This window comes from Manacus vitellinus, unplaced genomic scaffold (assembly GCF_001715985.3).
Source record: "Manacus vitellinus isolate BGI_N305 unplaced genomic scaffold, ASM171598v3 scaffold_0_pilon, whole genome shotgun sequence".
In the NCBI taxonomy this organism is placed as follows: domain Eukaryota; kingdom Metazoa; phylum Chordata; class Aves; order Passeriformes; family Pipridae; genus Manacus; species Manacus vitellinus.
Window position 1 is genome coordinate 57613169 of NW_021938789.1, and position 20343 is coordinate 57633511.

At 39.2% G+C, this 20343-nt stretch overlaps 1 protein-coding gene across 2 annotated transcripts in view; it reads right to left on the reverse strand.

The window, feature by feature from the left end:
* INPP4B (inositol polyphosphate-4-phosphatase type II B) overlaps positions 1-20343 on the reverse strand; it is a 268967-nt gene that overhangs the window by 160755 nt on the left and 87869 nt on the right. For both annotated transcript variants that reach the window (XM_018074089.2, XM_018074095.2), the window contains 2 exons: positions 7961-8079; positions 5960-6076 (listed from right to left, as the gene is read on the reverse strand). In XM_018074089.2, the coding sequence (XP_017929578.1) occupies positions 5960-6076; positions 7961-8079 (236 nt within the window). The remainder of the gene's footprint in view (positions 1-5959; positions 6077-7960; positions 8080-20343) is intronic.

Sequence of the window (20343 nt, forward strand, 5' to 3'; positions counted from 1 at the left end):
GCCCTCCTTTGGAGTGCTCCTAATATTCCAAATACTCAAGCCTTGTGTCTCTTCAGCAGAGAGGGCAAACCACACTAAACTGCGTGGTGGTGTTGTGACAGATCGATGCCCACGAGGGAACGCGGAACGCTGTCACTTCAGATTTGGCTTCACGACTGATCTCAAAATGCCTCTTGTCATGATGAACAGGCTTCATTTTCCACTCACCCTGGTGGGATTCAATTTTAACAGGGATACTTGCAATATCAAAAGACACACAAGGCAAAACCTTTTGCAAATTTTCATTCCTAGTGAGCAAGTTTAATAGAAGATTCAAACCTCAACAGTTGAAAGACATGTAATTTAAATAATCTAAAATTGTCACTTCATAACATATGTTTCCATATCCAAAACAGAACTTCTGTCCCCATTACTCCTAAAATTATGGAACTAATCTAACGTTATTCTCAATGATTAAATTTGGGAAGTAAGAAATGCAAGACCAGCCTGTTGAATGTGTAATATTTCAACTGTCTTGTATACATTCAGTTTCTCTTTGCCCTCGGGAGATAACATTAGAGTAGTTTTTTGTATCTTCAGTATCACATGTGAACTCCAGCAATTATATCCAACCAAAGGAGATTATTTTTGAAGGGGTGATGCACAGACCAGATACAGAAAGTTGTCACCAGGTACAGAAAGTTGCTCCTATCCTCTGCTTCCAGAACTTATCAAGTGTGGATCTAAAGGAGGAGGCACAACCCACTGCATGTCATACCAGAACATTAAAACAGCATTTACCTCAAGGTCTTGTTGCATTAAAACAAACACAATCCCACCATACAAGATGCAAACATTTTCATACCTGCTTTACAGACAGAAAAGCCAGTGTAGCAAGAATTTAAGCTGTAGGTCTAACTGCATTAAACAAACACAAATCAGATGTAGATGCAGCAACAAAAGAACCAATCTTGGGAAACAAGCAAACAAAAGCCTCACCACAGTTACATGGTCAGTACTTGTTTAAAAACATACCCACAGTGCTCTACTCAATGAAGTTCAGAACGCTTACTGCAGGACATGCATATATACTCTAAATACACAACAAAGACTGCTGCCTCCCAAATTAGTCACTAAGATTTCCCTCCTCTTACTGTAACCCAAATTCATCAGTTCTTTATTTGCTGTGGATCTGTTATGTGGCAGTGATACCTGACATGTGCTAAGCAGTATTTTCACAGCTTTAAAACTTGCTAGACCAAACTGGGAAAACCTGCATGCCTATAAGAAAGATAAGAACAGTACTCTTGTGCAAAAGTAGTGCAGAGGTAATATTTGTACAGCTTACAAGCCTGTAATTCTGATCTTATTGGACAATGACTTAAAGAACAGGCACAGCCCCAGCATTACGACAAAATCCAACTATCTAAAATCTTAAAAACTGTGTAGCTCAAGTCAGCTAAACATAAATTTGCTCATGGCAACATAGGAAGAAAATCTTTGTGATGTAGGAACAGATGTCACTGTACATTTTTCATAATATGGCATTACCCGCTGTTTTGTATGCATGGTTTCACTGGATATATTTAAATTATATTTCATAAACACTTTAACTTCTTTGTTCTAACTATATCAAAGTAAAGTAGAAATAGCCTAGTCTTTATTAGAAGTTTCTATTTACATGAAAACTTACAGTAACCAATCACTTAGAATCACAGAATATGCTCAGTTGGAAGGGACCCATCAGGATCATCAAGTCCAACTCCTGGTCCTGCACAAGACAGCTCCAAAAATCACACCATGTGCCTGAGAGCATTGTCCAAACACTTCCTGAACTCTGTTAGGCTTTGAGCTGTGACCACTTCCCTGGGGAGCCTGTTCCAGTGCCCAACCACCCCCTGGGGGAAGAACCTTTTTCTAATATCCAACCTAAACCTCCCTTGACACAACTTCAGACCATTCCTTCAGGTTCTTCACTGGTCACCACAAAGAAGAGATCAGTGCCTGCCCCTCCTCTCCCCCTCCCAAGGAAGTTGTAACTCCAGTGAGGTCTCCCCTCAGTCTCCTCCAGGCTGAACAGACCAAGTGCCCTCAGCTGCTCCTCACATGGCTTCCCCTCAAGGCCCTTCACCATCCTTCTGGCCCTCCTTTGGACACTGTCTATTAGCTTAATATCTTTCTTATATTGTGGTGCCCAAAACTGCCACAATATTCAAGGTGAGGCCACACCAGTGCAGAGCAGAGCGGGACAATCTCCTCCCTCGCTCAGCTGGTGATGCTTTGCCTGATGCCCCCAGGACACAGTTGGCCCTCCTGGCAACCAGGGCACTGCTGACTCATATTCAACTTGCCACTGAGCAGGACCCCCAGGTGTCTTTCCCAGCACTGATTTCCAGCATCTAATTCTCCAGTCTGTCCATACATCCAGGGTGCAGAATTCAGCACTGTCCCCTGTTGAACTCCATATGGTTGGTGATTGCCCAGCCGTCTAATTGTTGAGGTCTCTCTGCAGGGCCTCCGTCCTTTGAGGGAGTCAACAGCTCCTCCCACTTTTGTCTCGTCTTCAAACTTGCTTAGTGTCCCTTCCAGTCCTGCATCCAAGTCATTTATGAAGATGTTGAAAAGCACAAGGTCCAAAATAGAGCCCTGTGGAACCCCACAAGCGACAGGTCACCAGTCAGATGTTACCCTATTCACTAGTACCGACTGTGCTCGACCCATGAGCAATTGCTCACCCACTACATGACGTGTTTATCCAACCATGTGTTGTCAAGAAGGATACTTTGAGAGCCAGTATTGAAAGCTTTACTGAATCCAAAATCATTACATCAACTGGCTTCCCTTGATCAACTAGGTAGACTAGTCAAAACAAACAAGCAAAAAAAAAAAATCTGTTTCATAATATTGAAAACCTCAGTTACAGAAAGCCTGACACAGCCAAGACATAATTATGATGAACATCAGACAGAGATGCATAAAAAGTGAAAAGTGCAGTCAGAACATTCAGTGTGTCAAGCACGGTGAATGTGATCCCAGCTGCACAGTACTTCAATATAATTAAACCACACTTCTTACATAATGTAAGTTAAATGACAGGCAAGAGTGAAGTTAACTATCTACTTTCTGGTTCAGGAATACCAGCACTGCAAAGCTATTAAAATCTTTTTTTAAAGAGTACAATAAATAACATGTCAGCATCCCCCTTCACTTCAGCATTTATGACCTGTGTGCACAAATCAAGCAATATTTAATTATTTTTGTATTATAACAAAAATCCAGCAGGTTTGAAAATGAGACATAATTCTCTTGTATAGACGGAGCCTGGTTTAGGCAACAAACAAGAAAATGCTTTACCCTGTGATGTACCAACTGCCCTTTCCCTGCCTTCTCTACAGTCTACTATTTGTGGCAGTAAAATCCTGCTGAATTTAATTAATGCACAGAATTCACTTCCCATAGTTTCATTTTATTACAAGAGAAATAAGACAAGTTAAAGTATTTATTTGTGACAAGGGATATTAGCTGCTTTGAGCTTATTAATGGGAGCAACCAGTAGTACAGCCCTGATGTTGAGGGAATTATTACTGCAGCTTTTTGCCCAATTTCTGCAAAATGTTTTGCAGTCAGATACAAGGGTTATTTCTGCCCTAAATGCTCAATTATATGAGCTGGTGATTGACCTGAAAGCATAGCCCAGAAGACCAGGGCATACCTAATAACCTTGGATTCCCCTCCACCCCCAAGTTTTATCTGTTCCTCTGTTTGGAGGAACGGTAGGGCTACATTTTGCAGCCATCAGTTGTGGCAGCAGCTTTTAAGGAACAAGAAAGTCAGCTTTACTGTAGCCTGGATAATCAGAAGAGTGAAGCCACAGCACTTGAAGCAGTGTTAATGTCAAAGGGACACAACCCATCTCTTGGGTCATGAAGCAAGCATTGAGGTCTGTCCAGTTGCAGTTATGCTGGCAAGGGTATCAAGCTATAGCTCATTCAACCTGACTTTTATGAATATATATAAACATCCAGGCTCAAAAAAAGTCACCCAAACTAATAGATAGTGCAATAGCTTCCAATTATAGGTAAGAAAGCCAAGCTATTAGTTTTATTGTTGCTGACATTCTAGGATGTAAGTAGAAGTCCAAATATTGCCACAAATGAAGTTGCAACCAGGATGGCCTGGGGTCATTCACACATGCTGCAGTCCACCTTCATTTAAATCTTAGAGTTTATCTAATTTTTTTTCGTACCTACATGCAGCTTTAAAATGCCTGAATAGTAAAACACTCAATGAACATAAACCAGAGATGGGATTAATATTTGCCCTACAAAAAGGTAGTTATAAACTGTAGATCTAGAATGTTTCACATAGGAATGATATAAATGCTATGACATAAAGGAAAGGTATTCTCTCACATGACTTACGAGCTATGTTAATGGGATTCTCTGGGAGACACTCTAGTCCTGTACTACAATCGTAAGGAACAGTTATAAAAAGTTCTTACAGGCTTGCAAAAAGCTTATCAAACTATATTCATTCTCTAGGCTAGATCTTCTCCTCTGTAACAAGCTTGCAACTAGAAAAGTAGTAGTACAGGAACAGCTCTATGAAGTCCATTTTTTTCCCTTACAGATATGGTATTATTTTCCATCATCTGTCAGTCACAATGAAACTGGAAGGGAATGGAGAAAATCAAACACCATTCACTCAATTCTTGTTAGCTGTTCAGAGTTGACAACTCTATTAAATAAACAGCAGACCCCATTTTAAGCCCCTGTAGCCTAATCCTTAACCAAAAACTAAAACAAATACCTTGTGAAAATGCATGGTAATGCCCTTTCCCCGTTATTCTTACACAGAAAAAGCACAGTGAGAAGACAGAACCAACCTGTTTTCTCAAAAAGCTTGAAAATTTAAACAAATATATCCACTATTTTCTATAAAAAAAAAAATTTAAGAGTTCTCTAAACGTAGAACTTCACTTTTGTACACAGTTCAAAGACAGTCCCAAGTCGTAAATTATACCTCTGATTTCCTTCTTATAGATAATGAACACATATACAGTCATGACATAAGCTTGAACAGTCTTTAATCATACTGGGTGCCAATTACAGATACATAAAGAGCAATTCAGCTAATTAAATACAGGTGTCAAGGGCCATTCTTGATGCCCAAGGGAAAACTATCAGCTGGACTCCAGATGCCACAGAAGAAAAACAGTTCTCCTGTAGGTCCTATAATGACATTTAGATCTGTAAGGCTGTCTTAGATCACCTGGAGCACATAAAGTGGCACTCAAGGTCTGTATTTGGCAGTTAAATCATTCAAATAGTGCCACTGACCTCCATATATCATCTCAAGTGCATAACTTTCCAAGAATAAAGAGCTGACTCTGTATCCAAAAATGTACAACACCAGCACCCCAAAGGATTCACCTTTAGCAGTGACACGGTACAGCTTGGACTGTTACAAATCAATAATAGCAGCAGCCACAGAAAAGCCACTCACCACACAAGAGATTAAATTAAAATATCATTATCTCTCTCAAACATCAGGTTACAGGCTCTACTGTCATTCTGGTTTGGGCATATAAGTAAAATACTATCAGAAACGTATTTCTGAAAAATTATTTACAGTGGTGTTATCTCAGTCTATTCCATATGTTCTCTGCCCTCAAAAAGCACACAAGAGCAATTTTTGTTTGCCAAGAATACCTGTGTTGATTCACGTAACCAACTAAAAAGCCAATAGCAAAGTGTTCATCTTAAGTGCATGGCTCTCTTTCTCTATTCTCTAATATAGCAACAAAAGATAAAGTAGATTTTCAGCACAAAAGAACAACAAAACCAATTTCTATATCAACCAATTTCTATATCAACCTATTTCCCCAATTTGCAAACTTGCCAAAAAGAGCCAAGGAACAACATGGCAAGAAAAATCTTCCTTGGTAAGACTCGGAGAAGAAATGAGGCAAAGCACTTACCGTGTCTTGAGATTTATCTTTGACATCATAGACTGTCAGTTTTATTTTAGTCTCCTCATAGATGGGGTATTCCGGTGGGAATGTCACACCAGTCAAAAACAGTGGATCTCTTGTACCCTGTGTAACATGAGTAAACATTCAGTAAGGTAACAGCTGTGCAATGTGTAGTATGTCAGTGTGGAGGTACAGAAACCCAAAAGATGTCAGCTGTCTACAGCAGAAAGATGGGAACAGATAAGTATTGCTACCCAATCAATAAGGAAACCAGACAAGTTTAAAACTTTGACAGGAAATTTTAAAGACAAACAAACAAACGAACAAAACCCAAACAAAACCACAACAACTTTCTGCAAAGTTCTTTAACTGTAAAAGATAAATGCTGCTGAAACAGAGCCTAGCAACATGTCTTTAAACAGCTCAGCAGCAGATATCAGTATCTGGAATACAACCTGTAACAACCAAACCCTTTCTTACTCCCACGACACTTTCTGAAAGTACCACAATTTCATCTTAATTTCAATGAACTAAAGATATAATTTGCACGCACATACAAAATAGAGTCATCTTCATTAAGTCAAATAATAGGTCCATATAAATGCTACAGAGACTCTCTGTATTACATTAAGGATATTGATTAGTGGAGCAGGGATTAAAATACCCCTCTTTAGGTAGAAGTGCAGTAAATTAACATTCCTGTGCTTTTTAACATTATGATTTATATCTAAAAGCTGTACACAGAAGTAACTATATCATAGCTTCAGATATACAATTACATGAATCATACAAGATGTTGTTTATAATTTTTTAATGTTTAATTATACTTAATTTCCAAAGATTACCAGAGGCTTACGTATCCTTAAATTTTCTATTAAGTAAAAAAAAAGGCCTGTGCATGATAAAGATAATTTATCTTAAAGAAAATAACTTTCTGCCCCTGCCTTCCTCTCCTCCAAAATTTAACTACAAAGATGAGAGCCTTGACAAAACAAATTCAGAAATGCTTTGAGATCTAGGACATTGTGTTAGATAATGAATCAACTTCTATAAAATAAAAAAAAAAATATCTATTCCATCTTCTGCACGACATCATTCCAGACAGTCTGCAATGAAGCATCCTGATCAGATACATGATATTTGAATTAAGCAGTTTCAGGATGGTTGAGGGCTGAAAGCATAATAATTTAATTAGTAGTTGGTTAAAAGTAAATCACACAAAGAGCTCATGAAACATTCTCATTGTATTCAACAGTTAAAACAAGCCTTTGGCGAAATCGCATGTGTGTGTTTACCACAAGCCTTCCCTGTTCTTAATGAGTCTCTCTGGTAAGTTAAGCAAGTTACACCTACATTGCCTGCTCATACTTAATTTTCTCTGAACCATTTTCTGCTGTTTCTGACACTGATGCTTACAGGGCAATGCGAGGACTAGCAGAGCAGCCTCAGACAGCCTGTTGTAATACGTGATGCAAGTTGCTAATTATTTTATATAAAGTCACAGACATTATGTACACACATTCTTTTCCCAAGTTATAGAAGTAGGGTAGTATTTTTCAAATTGCAAAAGCATCAACTCTCTAATGGAAAAAAATAGAACAAGGAACAAACTGGATAACAGATCACACAACACACCTATGTTCTCCTGCAATTTAAAAATACTTCACAAACTCCTTGCTACTCTTAATTCAGTTTTACTTTGCACTGCATTGTCCCTTCATGAGAGCAACTATTCCCTGTTTCATTCTAAACCTATGTCTGGAGAACTGGAATATTCTCCATGCCTCTACTTGGAACAACAGAGCTTTCATGAAAAGCCAAGTTAATTTCTGTTTATCCTGGTTAAATGCCAAGAACTACGGAACACTTAGGTATGCTTTACTAACTGCCAGAGTGTGCTTGCCCTACCTAAGACTGTGCACTGACTTGTTTTATTTCTCATTCACTTTCTAAAGAAGAAATGAGCAATTCATTAATCAACATGTTAATTGAATAAGAAAGTCTCACCTCCACGATTTCAGTGCTTGAATACCTCGTCAAAATGTGCTCTGCTGGATGCACCACTGAGACTTGTATAAACGTATTCAGCTTCCGATCACGGGTAGCAGCCACTAGATCCTTGCATGCTGGAGACAGTACAAAATAAAAACAAAATGTTCAAAAGAAAACTCTGGGAAAAAGCTGTCACAGGCACAGGACAAAGCAGACCATGCTCCGGCTCCAGATTAAATCTCCAGAGACAAGTCGATTTAACAGAGGAAGTCCCTTGGAAGTAACTTACAGAAATAGGAAGTCACATGCTGCAGAACTGAACTGAGATCTCGTTTCCACTAAAAATACTTGCAGCTTCTGCAAAGCTCCCTGCCAGAGGCTCACGGGCTCCACTATATGAACGTGCGTGCGCATACGCACACACTTACACGCGCTGCAATAGTAGTTTATTTTACAGAAGCACTCCTTTAATTTGCCCAAAAAAAAATCTTTCTTAGCAGCCTAACTTGATCCTCTCTTGTCTGACAATTTTCACAGTTACATGACCATTTTAAACACATTCTAAACCAGCTAATTGCTATCAGTGATTGGGTTAGTTTATACAGTCTGTTACTACAGTATGAACTTCTTAGCAGAACAAGTCATTGGGTATAAATCTACATACCTAAAAGCAGACAGCAAAATAACCAATTCTTTTGTCAGTGACTGGCATGTAAATGAGAATAACTGTATTCTGCCTACATGGCATCATTATTAAAACTCATTCTACCTAATAGAGAAATTCAGTTCTTGTTTAATGATTCGTTTTTATCCTGGGCTCAGAGTCAGGCAGGTGACTGAGTTCATTTTTTAGACTAACACACCTTGTGCCTTCTAACTGAAAGGATGAAAGTACCAAAGAAAAAGGAGGAGGAAAGAAATAAATGCACCATTAGCTGCTCTGCAGAAGGGACATGTGAGTAGTGGGGCATGCATTGGCTTTAAAGCAAAACCCACCCACCTTCCATTCTTCACTAAGGAATATGCAACAGTGAACACTGTGGTGGGATCTGCCCAGTGCTTTCCACAGTGCAACAAACTACACTGGGATCTTCGAAGCCTGAGGGAAGCAAAGAATAGCCTGCAGTTTCAGAGAGGTTAATTGTCAAGAAAGAGCTGAGGATATTTTCTAGGAGTCACTGCCAACCAGGGGCTTCCTCAAGTGAGGCTGACCTTTAACATTTTAAAAGGTGAGGCAGATTATCCTCACAGCAAGCAAACTTGGTGTGACGAGAAGCCAAGCTAGAAAAGCTCTGATACATACAAAAGGCCAGTTCAGCTTGGTTTATACCTTTTTTTTCCTTTGGGCTTGAACCTGCTGTTTGCGTAAATAAAAGGAAAACTGGCTGAAGCATTTTTTCCACTCTTTTGTAACAGTTAAAAGGGACAAGGAAACAATTAAATCTAACCTTCAGAGAATAATTTCAAGTGTTTGCTTTAGTCCAAATTGCCAATTAAATCTCTTGGTACATAGTCTCAAACTGATCCTGTGATAATTTGGTGGAAAAAATGGGATAAGCATAAAAGTTTGTGCATGATGAAATCTTTATGAAACAGCTTATGGAAGAGCACCAGACTCAAATAGCAAGTTGCCATCAATTCCTTCCTACTAAGACTGACCCCACTATTAAAATGACTAAATATTAGCACTACTTGACATGACCTGAAGAATTATGTGAGTAGATTTACTGAAATACAGTTACTAAAGCACAAAAGGTTAGACAGACACCCACCTATTTGAACTATGTCCTTTCTAAAAGCTGAGCACGGATGCAGCGAAATTTCCAGATACAGCCATTTCCCCCACAAACCCTGATCTTACGCCACCACACAATCCTTAAACGTTGCACTCTGTAGTCATGTTTTTAGAAGACAGCACAGTAAAGCACAGTTTCAGAGGAATGGCAAGAGAGCTCACGTTCACAATCAGAAGCTGGAACGCAGAGATATAGTCAAACTTTTCACACCCACCACAAAGGAAGGTTAGCCAGCTCACAATTTAATGGAATACACAGAAAAGGAAAAGCAGAGACATATAGAAACTTAGTAAAAACAAAATTAGATGCCCCCCAAAAACACCACCAGTGACTCTGGCAGGAACCCTACAGCTGAACTCTCATAAAAAGTATTAATGCGTGATGAATGGAGGTAAAGCCCCTACAAATAACAGATTCAGTTGTGCCATGTCTCAAATACGTTATCTAGATGTGACTAAATCTTTTAGCTGCCAAGAGCACAGGCTTTTATCCTATTGAGAAACTTTTAACAATAGGAAGAAGATTTGCACTAAGTGGTCACCATCTTGGTGATATCTGAGCATAGGAGACAATTCATTTTTGTGACAGTAAGGCAATCCAGTCATTAGATCATTTTTCCTGTAAAAAGGCGGCTTCGCAGCATGATCTTGAATTTCTCTGGATAGAACTGACAGGAAGATAACTCCTCTGCATATCTCTGGTGGGGAGGATCAGCAGAAAGCATCAGAACTCTTCGGGAGACTCCAGCACAGAAGGACAAATGAAATTAAATGAAACCTGCATCTACTTCAATGATAGCATTATTTATCTCTATTGTGACATTGGGCAACTGCTGTTCACAACTAACCTGTCAGTCAGAGACAGGATATTCAACAAGGTTATTCCTGGTAGAGAACTGACGATCTGGTGTGACACAGAATTTGTCAGTTTAAGCCACAGTGCATCACTTCCCTCAAAAACAGCCCAAGTGAAATGTTTAACAAAACACAGGGACTACTTTTAAGCTGATGTCAAAGAACAGAAGCTTGCTATATCCTGTTCGCAGCCTGACAAGTTTCACAGCTCCATGCTGCATGATTGCCCTTTGAACTATTTTATTGGCAGTATCTTTGAAAATCTTAGGTCTTCTCAAAAACACAGTCAACACTATTCGGACACTGTGAAACACCACATGGCTGTGAAAGCAGAAGACCAGTATGTGTTAGACCAGTATATGTTATACATTTAAACACATCTGTTAGGCATTATTGGCACACTACTCAAAAAGAAACTGAGGAAAATACAACCATGAAAGGCATGCTAAGGCTGTTTTCTTAACTGCAAATGTAACACTGTGACAGCGGGTAACAACATCAGCGCATTTTCCATCATAACCTACACCCAAACACACCACATACGTAGGTCACTTTACTTTTCAATACTTCACTATGCTTGAATTAATTCTGGAAAAACCCATCAACAGAACTCAGGGAAATGAAGTGACAGCTTGTACTTACATGCCAAAAGTATATGAATCTACTCGTTGTGACTGTTGAGTCAGTGTGTAAAAGCCTGAGTCATCCATTCCCCTGGTGATCCCACCTCTGCTAAGCCTATCCGTGCACAATGAATGTTTCAGGAAGAACTGCATTAGGAATAATTTATGCTTTAATATCAACAAGGAAAAAAGTTAAGATAGCAGGAAGAAACAAATCCTCTACATATTACATAAAGGAAAAGAAGGCAAGAAAGCAGCAAAGTAGTCACGATGTGCAGTGTGGTAAGAAAGGCTGCAAGGAAAAAGAATTGCTCTAGAATATATTCACAAATACTTATGTATTTTGCAAAATCCTGTGGTCTGCATATGAAACTGTCTCACCATTTAAAAAGCTTGAAAACAAACAAGATTCAATCAACGTTATCCTTCAACACTTATTCCCAAAATAATATAAGCAATAAGAATATCATTATTTCATTTCCATTACTGTTGGCGTTCTACTATTAAAACTACAACAGTGTTCCTACATGAATCCCAGTAAACAAGTGTTCCCTCCTCTATCAGTCATGCCTTTATATTATCCTGTACATTCCAGTAGCACTATGGAGCACACAAACCACGTGTGCTGTAAACACAAACCTCACGAGTGGATGTTTGACTCTCAAGTCCTGCACAGTCAGTATTTCACTGTTCTCTGTGCTGCACTGACACAATGGTCGTGCTTTTCATCCTCCTGTGTGCATGAGTGCCCACATAAAAACAATACAAGGGAAAGACTGGCTACTGTTTCCTCAAAACCAGGCTATGTAAACACAGGAGAATCTTGCTTCACGGTTTCCCATTCGTGGGATCTGGGAGAATTTTTTGAAAACATTACTTATATATAGGAACAGAGTTCAGAGAGAAAAACTAACAAATCCCAATGATGATATAACAATAAAAAGGGGGGAAATAAACAAAACAAAGAAACAAAAGCAAAACTCTAAAGTAGAAATAGCCTGGAAATTCATCATCTGCCTTCTTCCAAGCTATAACATTCTGACCAGGCACTCAGCACTCTGCTCCAAGCACTATGACCTCTGGAGACACAAGAAATTAATCTGGCTGAGAAACAGGGAGATGCAGCATCTCCCAGAACTGAAAAAAGATCCAGTAGCCAGAACAAACCACATGGGCAGAGGGAATGAAGGACATCCTCAGCTCAGAGTTCACAGGGTTGTTTGGGAAGGAAGCCAAGGACTAGTCCAAAAGTTAGGAAATGGCATTGAAACTGCATTGTTTATTTTTGTTAGTGGGGAAAACTACAGCACATTGGTGAATGTCTTCTCATACTCTGGATTCACACGATGTGTGTATTAGCCTACATGATAATTTTCAAGGTAGCTCTTTCTCTAACCAGTGACAGAAACACCATTTCCCACAGCTTCATTCCCTCCTATTTTCCAAATCAAAACAGATTCCAAGGGGCTGGCAAAGGACAGGAATTAACCTCCATAGCCCTGTTGTCTCCAGGGCACACTATTTTGTACACTGCCAGAACAGAACAGAAAATTAGTAGTATCTGAAGACAAGGGGCATGGGAAAAACCTGTGTGTCTCACACACACATATATATGTGAACATAATGTTCGGAACTTTTTCCATTTCACTGAAAATGCAGCAGCATCATTATCCCAAAGCAACTGAGTTTATAAATAATAATGTACAGTCTGTCTTGATAAACTAATTAAGTGAGGTGTAGCTATTCCTTAGTGAGCAAAAGGACACATTAAATAAGAGAACACCACATTCAGACCTGTGATATATGCAGAACACTAAACACTACACAGTTTGCTTTCCTCCACCCTGGGGTGTGCTGTGGATGGCAGGGAGGCATAAGAGAAGATACTGCACATCACTACTTCTTCTGCCTCCACAGAATACACAACACTGAAAAAGAATACCTTCAGTTAGGCACACATAAAAGCTCAGGAATAATCCAACTTCAGAACATAGAGGAAAGTTTTGGCCACAGTTTTGAATTAGGAGTGTAAATGCACCTGCGAGAGAGATGAGAACTGAGCAGTGTTGTGTTCTCTGCATGGCAAAACATGCCTGAAAGCAAAAGGAGACAAAGGTTTGAGGGCTCCTATTAGCACAGAATGGTGTTAATGAGCATGCCTGACACTGCTCCATAATAAATATTATTAATTGGTTTGTCTTAAATACTACTAATTGGCTGTCTCATTCATGAAGCAGGAATGTTTCAGTTTGCTGACAGGTACAGTCCCTGCACCCAGGGGCCAACAGAACAGGGAAGTTGCTCCCACAACAATTTGCAATGTGGACTCCCAAAAAAATTCACCATACAACACTAAATATCAAAGGATGGAGCCACAAAAATTATTATATCCATGTTACTACAAAATGAGGGCACAGTTGCACAGTCATTCAATGGGTATGCAGTAGGAGGGGCAGTCATTAATTATAATGGCCAAAATGGATGCTCTGATTTGGTTAAGCACTACAATAAAAAGAACTCTATGGAACAGAAGAGTATATTTGAAACACATATACAAATAAGTAAAGATCCACTGATTTTTACCTAAGATAAGGTTCAAGATCACTGTTCCTGTCTCTGGAGATGAGAGACTTCAAAAAAAAATAATATATCTGTTCTCTGAAACATACAGCTGGTTGTTAAAGTAACCTAGTTATATTTTCAAGGAAATGCACATACATAAAACAATTAGTATCCTTCAGGGATGCCTGTAATTAATGGTGGGAAGAAAATTTCTACCAACAGTCCAAGGAGAAAGAGATGACAAGGAAATCTTACCAAATGAACCATTAAAAAAGATATCTCTATGGCATCCCTACAAATACAGGTTGGGGGGGGGGAGAAACAAACCAAAAAAACCCCAAAACTCACAAACACCACCAATATTAGCAGCATTAACTGTAAATAATATATCAATATGCTGCCCAGAAAAAACATCAATCATTACCCACTTAATTTGCAGCTAAAAGAACATGATTATTTATAAGTCATTGAAATAAGATACATGAGTGCTGCTGGGGGGGGAATTCTGTATGCTGATGGAGGGTAGGGATGAGTGATCCTGCCCAGGAGTTGAGATACCAGCTGCACTCATCATCCTACTTTCAGATGAAGTGATAAATCTGGTCAGAACTACCACCGTGCAAATCAGAAGTGATCTATTTCAGAGGAAGCTCTGCCCACTCTTGCTTTTGCAGTACCGAAGAAATTTTAGGTTTTATGTCTTTTGTGTTTTACTGAAAGCCCTACATGGTCCTAGAGCAGTAAGAAGAGCCCTTTCAAACTGCATCTTTATGCTTCCTCCAAGAAGGTTAAACGAATGCTGTTGAGGAATACATCTGATGCAGGTAGCTCGGTGAGCACCTGCAGTGGGAGCTGCAGGGTGAGCTCTGGGGGAGCAGAAGCCTCAGGCAAGAGGCTGTGAACTGCTGACACTTTACACAACAAAGGGCAAGCGGACCTGTGGCACAGCCAAGTGAAGGGGCACCGGGAGACATGGCAGGAGCCGAGGACCACCACACTTTCCCTTGCTTAGACTGTGAGGGTATAAAAGCCCAGGGCTTCTTTTGTTCTGGGTCCCTCCACAGAGGCACCAGCTCGAACTGTTATTTCATCACTTAGTTATTGCACCAAGATAAAACTATTTGAAGGACCTGGACGTCTGAGACTCTGCCATGGGAAACCTCGGGTGGAGCCGGAGAGGAAATCTGGTCTGACTGTGTGTGAGTGTGGAGCTGCCAAGTGGCCTCAGCCCCTGCTCAGCCGGTGGATTGTGACTGCCAGAGCAGCTCCGGGATGGTAGCACAGGGAAGTTTCCTTAACAATGCAAAGGCTTAGTCTGCAACTTTTTCATTGCCATTGCCAGCATTCCCTGGGCAGGGATTTCAGTTCTTCTGATGTGTTAGGGCAGGCATAGTTCATATTATACCTCTGCTATTCAGTTACTTATAGACTTTAAGTACGGGAGATGCAAGAGGCTCGTGAAACAGGCTGACTGCATCAACATACAGCTCACAGACATCCTGTTTCCACTGCAGAAGGGAATGCACAGTTGCATGTGTTAGTTAAGCATCCATTCAGTGCTATTTAGAGTTGGTAGTGCACTGATCCCTTACTAAGGTCAGATGATCTGTTCCAGCACTCTCGATCATGCTCCAGCTCTATTTACAATTGTGTATAACTGACTTCCACCAACTCCATGCTCTAAACTTCAGCTACACAAAAGCAACGAGGTCATGGAAAAGAATTTCTACCTTTGCTAGGAAAAGCTGGTTCCTTAAGTGATGAAACAAACTGCTCTTGATCAGTGTTTTTAAACTCCTTTAATTTTTGAAAATGTATCTGAGAGTGCATGTGCCTCTTTGTATTTTTTTCAAGTAGCTATGAAAACACAGTTTTTCCAAAAAAGACTGCATTTCCTTACTGAGCACACTGTGCCTCCAACGGCACGGAAAACTCTTTCTCAGAGATGCTGCAGTAGTCTAGTGACAGCAAAGCAGAGCTCTTTCTGTTTACTTTAGATTCTCAATTATCTTCTTTACCTTCTGTTCAAAACTATTCTGCTCATGACACCAACCTCTTAATGGTATTTATGCTCTGACCTTCAGTTTTCTGGTGAGAGAAACAAGGAAAGAAGGGGAGGAGGGAGGGAAGGAGCTTGAAGCCTTACAAAAATTTGCTATATGTTACTACACTCAAAAATATATTCATATTGAAATCGATTTTGATACTGCTATTCCAAGGCTGTAATTTATTTTGGTATTGTTGGTATTTTAGAAAACCACAAAAGGGTCTAAGTCTCTTAGAAACAGAGCTAAATACCATCTCCCCCTTCACCTTTTCCCAATATTGCCATATCGAGTACCTAATGAAGAAATAAACTTGCTGTAATTTCTTTCACAGATTTCTCACTATCCCAGAAATAGAGCATTTACAAGTTAAAATACCAGATAAAGAATCAGAAGGACAGCAAATGGTAAACAGATTTCTGTTTTTCTTTGAACTATAACCTTCTTTACCCTATAAGCTCACAGAAAACAACTAGAACTTGTAACAATTTCCTTCAGGTTTTATAAATAAAATATATGCTGCTGGTTCCTAACATTTTCCATGTCTTCAGAAATAAATGTAAAAAAAAAATGCATCAGCAATACCACAAGAAGATGAAAAGAAACACAAATGCCAAGCCTCAAAGTTTTCAGTCTGCCACATCTGTTTTCATTACAGCATACATTGCTTCCTTTGACATGAGCATTTATGCACTGCTATACCAGTTGTCAAGTGAAGCATTATGTGGTTTTGATCCTCAGTGTGCAGTATTACTTTACAACACTGCAGAGACAGACTTTTTTTCTAATATGTAAAGAAAATTCATCTGTTGCTTAGCCTCACTCCAAATCCATGTCATCATATGCATCTTTACAAGATACTTTCAGGCTTGGCAAGGAGGGAAGCTTCCCTTGCAAAATATAGAAAGGCAGTCAAGTAACACAGTCCAGCAGCTGCAGTAGACAACAAGCTTCAGAAAGAGCTCTAAACAACCTGAAATCTTTTAGGGTGCTTCTTCACTTTGAGCAGCTGTAACTGAGCTTCTCAGGCTCCTGGGTGGAAGCCCAGCTACAGGAGTCCAGACCCCAGCAGGGAGTGATCCACCCTGTTTCACTGGCAGGTTGTGCAGTCTGGACAAGACTTCAAGGTCCCTCAGCTATGTTGCTGTTACCACCCAAGCTAGTTGATGTTAGCATTAACCTTGAGTACACCTAAAGAACACTGTAGTTTTAGAGGCTGCAATAAGAATTTCACATAAACTTCTCTGGAGCTAGATCTCTAATTAGTTATAAGTTAAGTGACTCTGTGGCCGCAGCCCTGTTGCCCATGAGACTCCGCTAGTGAATAAAACTATTAATTTCTTCTGTAAGTAAAAATGTATCATAGTAATCACATCAAGATATAGTAGGGAACTATATTACCAACAGTAACTCATGAAAGAAAAGACAGATAATAGTTCAACTTGCAAGCAAAGCTATTGTTGGACTGTCTTGCTGAACAGCCTTAGATTCATTTGTCTGAGAAGAGTTGTGTCCCTTCATTTACATGTGCCAAGGATGGAGACTCAGGGGAAGCATGAGAAAGTAGACTGAACTTCACAAAAGTTCAAGAAACCCTCCAAAAATAAAATAATAAAAAACCCACACCAAAACCACCTCCACAACGTGCCCCAAGGGAGCATGGCAGGAAGGTGTGAGCCTCCATGCATAGTGCTCAAAAGAGATAGAACATGGCCTTTAAACAAAGTAGGGGCAGTATATGATTGACCTGTATGATTGTACATTTTTTTTTTATATTTTTAACCCCCCTCTCTGCTGAGATCCCAAACAACAGCCTGGTTCACTATTGGTTCCTGCTGCCCAGGTGCCTGTCAAATGCTGAAAATTACTAGCAAGGTCCTGCCTAAAAGGAGGGTCCTCTGCACAAAATAGAATGGAAAGAACTCACTAATCCCTCAAATATGCCAGAGGTCACCTTTTAGCAAAACAAAACCCACGCTCTTTGACATGTCTCAAAGGAAACCAGACTAAAACGTACTTCAAAGTCAAGGCAAAGAAGAGCAAGACACACTTTTTATCAAAGGGGAAAATAGATTTTTGCAATCCAGAACAATCACTTTTAGTCCTGTAATGATTAAATTTCCTAGTCAGGAAATGCATTATAAACGCTAAGTAATCTGCATGGAAGCTGTAGTTAAAAGGAGAAGATGTTCTAACATAAGTAAGACTTGTCTGAAAAGGTGGCAATTCTGGATTAATATCTAAATTAGAGATCCAAATGAGAGACAATGCTTTACTCCTCAAAGGATTGTGAAACAGTCATTCTGAAAAATAAATTAAGATTACTTTAACAGCATGGGAACTGTATAAGACAGCAAAGTATAACCCAATTATAAGGAATTGAAAAATATATATATTTGTATTTTTCACATAAATGAGAGTCCAGAAATAATAAAAGCTCACAGATCAAAGGTTGTGTCAGAGGAAGAGCTTCAAGGAATCCATCTCCCATGAGAATTCTGCATTTGTTTACTCGCATATTTGGAAGAAATAACCTTTACTCCTAAACTTCTCAAAAAATGTATCTCAACCATGAGAAAAGTACAGGGTGAAAAATACCATACTGACTGTAGCTGTTGTGACCACTTAGATGTCATTTTGATGTAACATTCTTAAAGCAGCATATACATTTGTATTTTCAGTTTCTTCAAAATCAACATCGAGCTCAAAGATACTGGCTTATAATTTTTACTCTATCTTAAATTTTTATCTCACAGATTTACAAAAGGTCACCAGTTTGTATTTTGAGTCATATCTAAAAGGGGAGACATTAATGATTTCTACAGAGTAGCAGGGCCCTAGACAGAAAATTTTATCCTTACACTATAAATACACTCTCATTTCTAGCAGAAGTTTCTTCGAGGGTGAAAAATTGCTATTTACATGTTACGATACTATCTTGAAACTGCCTTGATTTTGATGTGTTGACACATGTAAAGACATATCTGACTTCTTCCCAGAGAAATAATCTTAAATTATTTCAGTGCAAAGGAATATTAGTTAGAGATTAAAAGGGGGAGGGGGGTGGAAAAGGGAAAAAAAAAATCCTTTATTTGTCTCTGTAGAGAGACCCCCTGGTAGATTTGAGATTGAAATCCAGGATGACCTGGGTACTGCTGCTCTTCATCTCAATGGGAAGATGTTCAGACCTTAAAGTTGAAAACAGTGCTAGCCCAGTTTTTAAAGCAGCTCATTTACAATCCTACAGCCAACAATCCTCAAATTCCTAGTTGTGAAGAATTCTGGTCTTCAAAGAACACTAAGACCAAATTCTTCTTAACCCATCATAATGAAATTCTGCGCTCTTTCAATCCCTCAGAAATCAATCTTAAAAGCAACAGGATTTCAGATTAAAGCTTTAGCTTGTTTTGCACAATTGAAAAAGATTAAATTTTAAAAATGCCTATTTATCACATTTCAATTTCATATTCCACATAACGGGCAAAAAACACATAAAAAATATGGCTGATCACATTAAGTAAAGTGCCCATAACTGGACTAGAAACTTTATTAGCCACAGGAGGTAGGGGTAAAACAATGAATAAAAGCATTCTTAAGCATTTTGTTCGTTTTCAGTAAAGTCCTTCCAAACACCTCAGGTCAGTCTGCTAGTTATGCTGCATCTACCGTTGTGTGGGATTTTGTGCTACTGCATTTAGGAGAATTCCTGTTTTCTCAGGGCCTTCAGGGGAACCTCATTTTTAAGTCAAAACTCACGTCAGGAAATGCATTTCAAAATTTCCAAAATTAAGTACATCTATAACTAACGTGTTTAAAAGGGGAGGATGACTTAAGTCTTCTATTAATTAGACATTTTTTCTATTTATGTAACTTCTGTTTCCACGTATAAGGATTAAAAACAAGTCCCCTGGGAAATGTTTTATAACATGAAAGTATTAGTGCAATTATTTCCACAGGCGTATTCAGAGATGTATTTAACAACTGCCATTCGAAAGACAAATGTTCAGTTAACGCAGCACCATTAGAGCATAAAAGCCTAAAATGTCAAGAGCTATCATGCTTTGAATTATTAAAAGTGTTTTCAGTTAATATATTATTGGCCTAACAACACAGAGTTGCTTCATGTCTGTTTAGCCATCACCATTCTGCACAACAAGAAGCATGAACTGCATGATTACTGTATCCTGGAAATCACCTGCTTGCTTTTTGTCTTCCAAATAATCTATACCCTTTCGGAATTACAAGGTGACTTTATCTTCAAGGAGAAAGACACGCAAGGAAAGAGATGCGAGGAATTCTCCAGGCAATTCTTCATGAAGTGTTTTACAGCCCAGGCTAAGGTTAGAAAAGACCAACTGCAAAAAAGTGACAATAAAAAGTCGAGCGTAAACTCTCAACAAGACAGAGATACCCACGAGTGGGTCTTAAACAGAATACTCTACGCCCCCACACATCTGCTACCTGGCTTTGGAGGTATTCAAAGTCCCCAGGTATTTAAGCTTTGAACTGTAAGAGGTC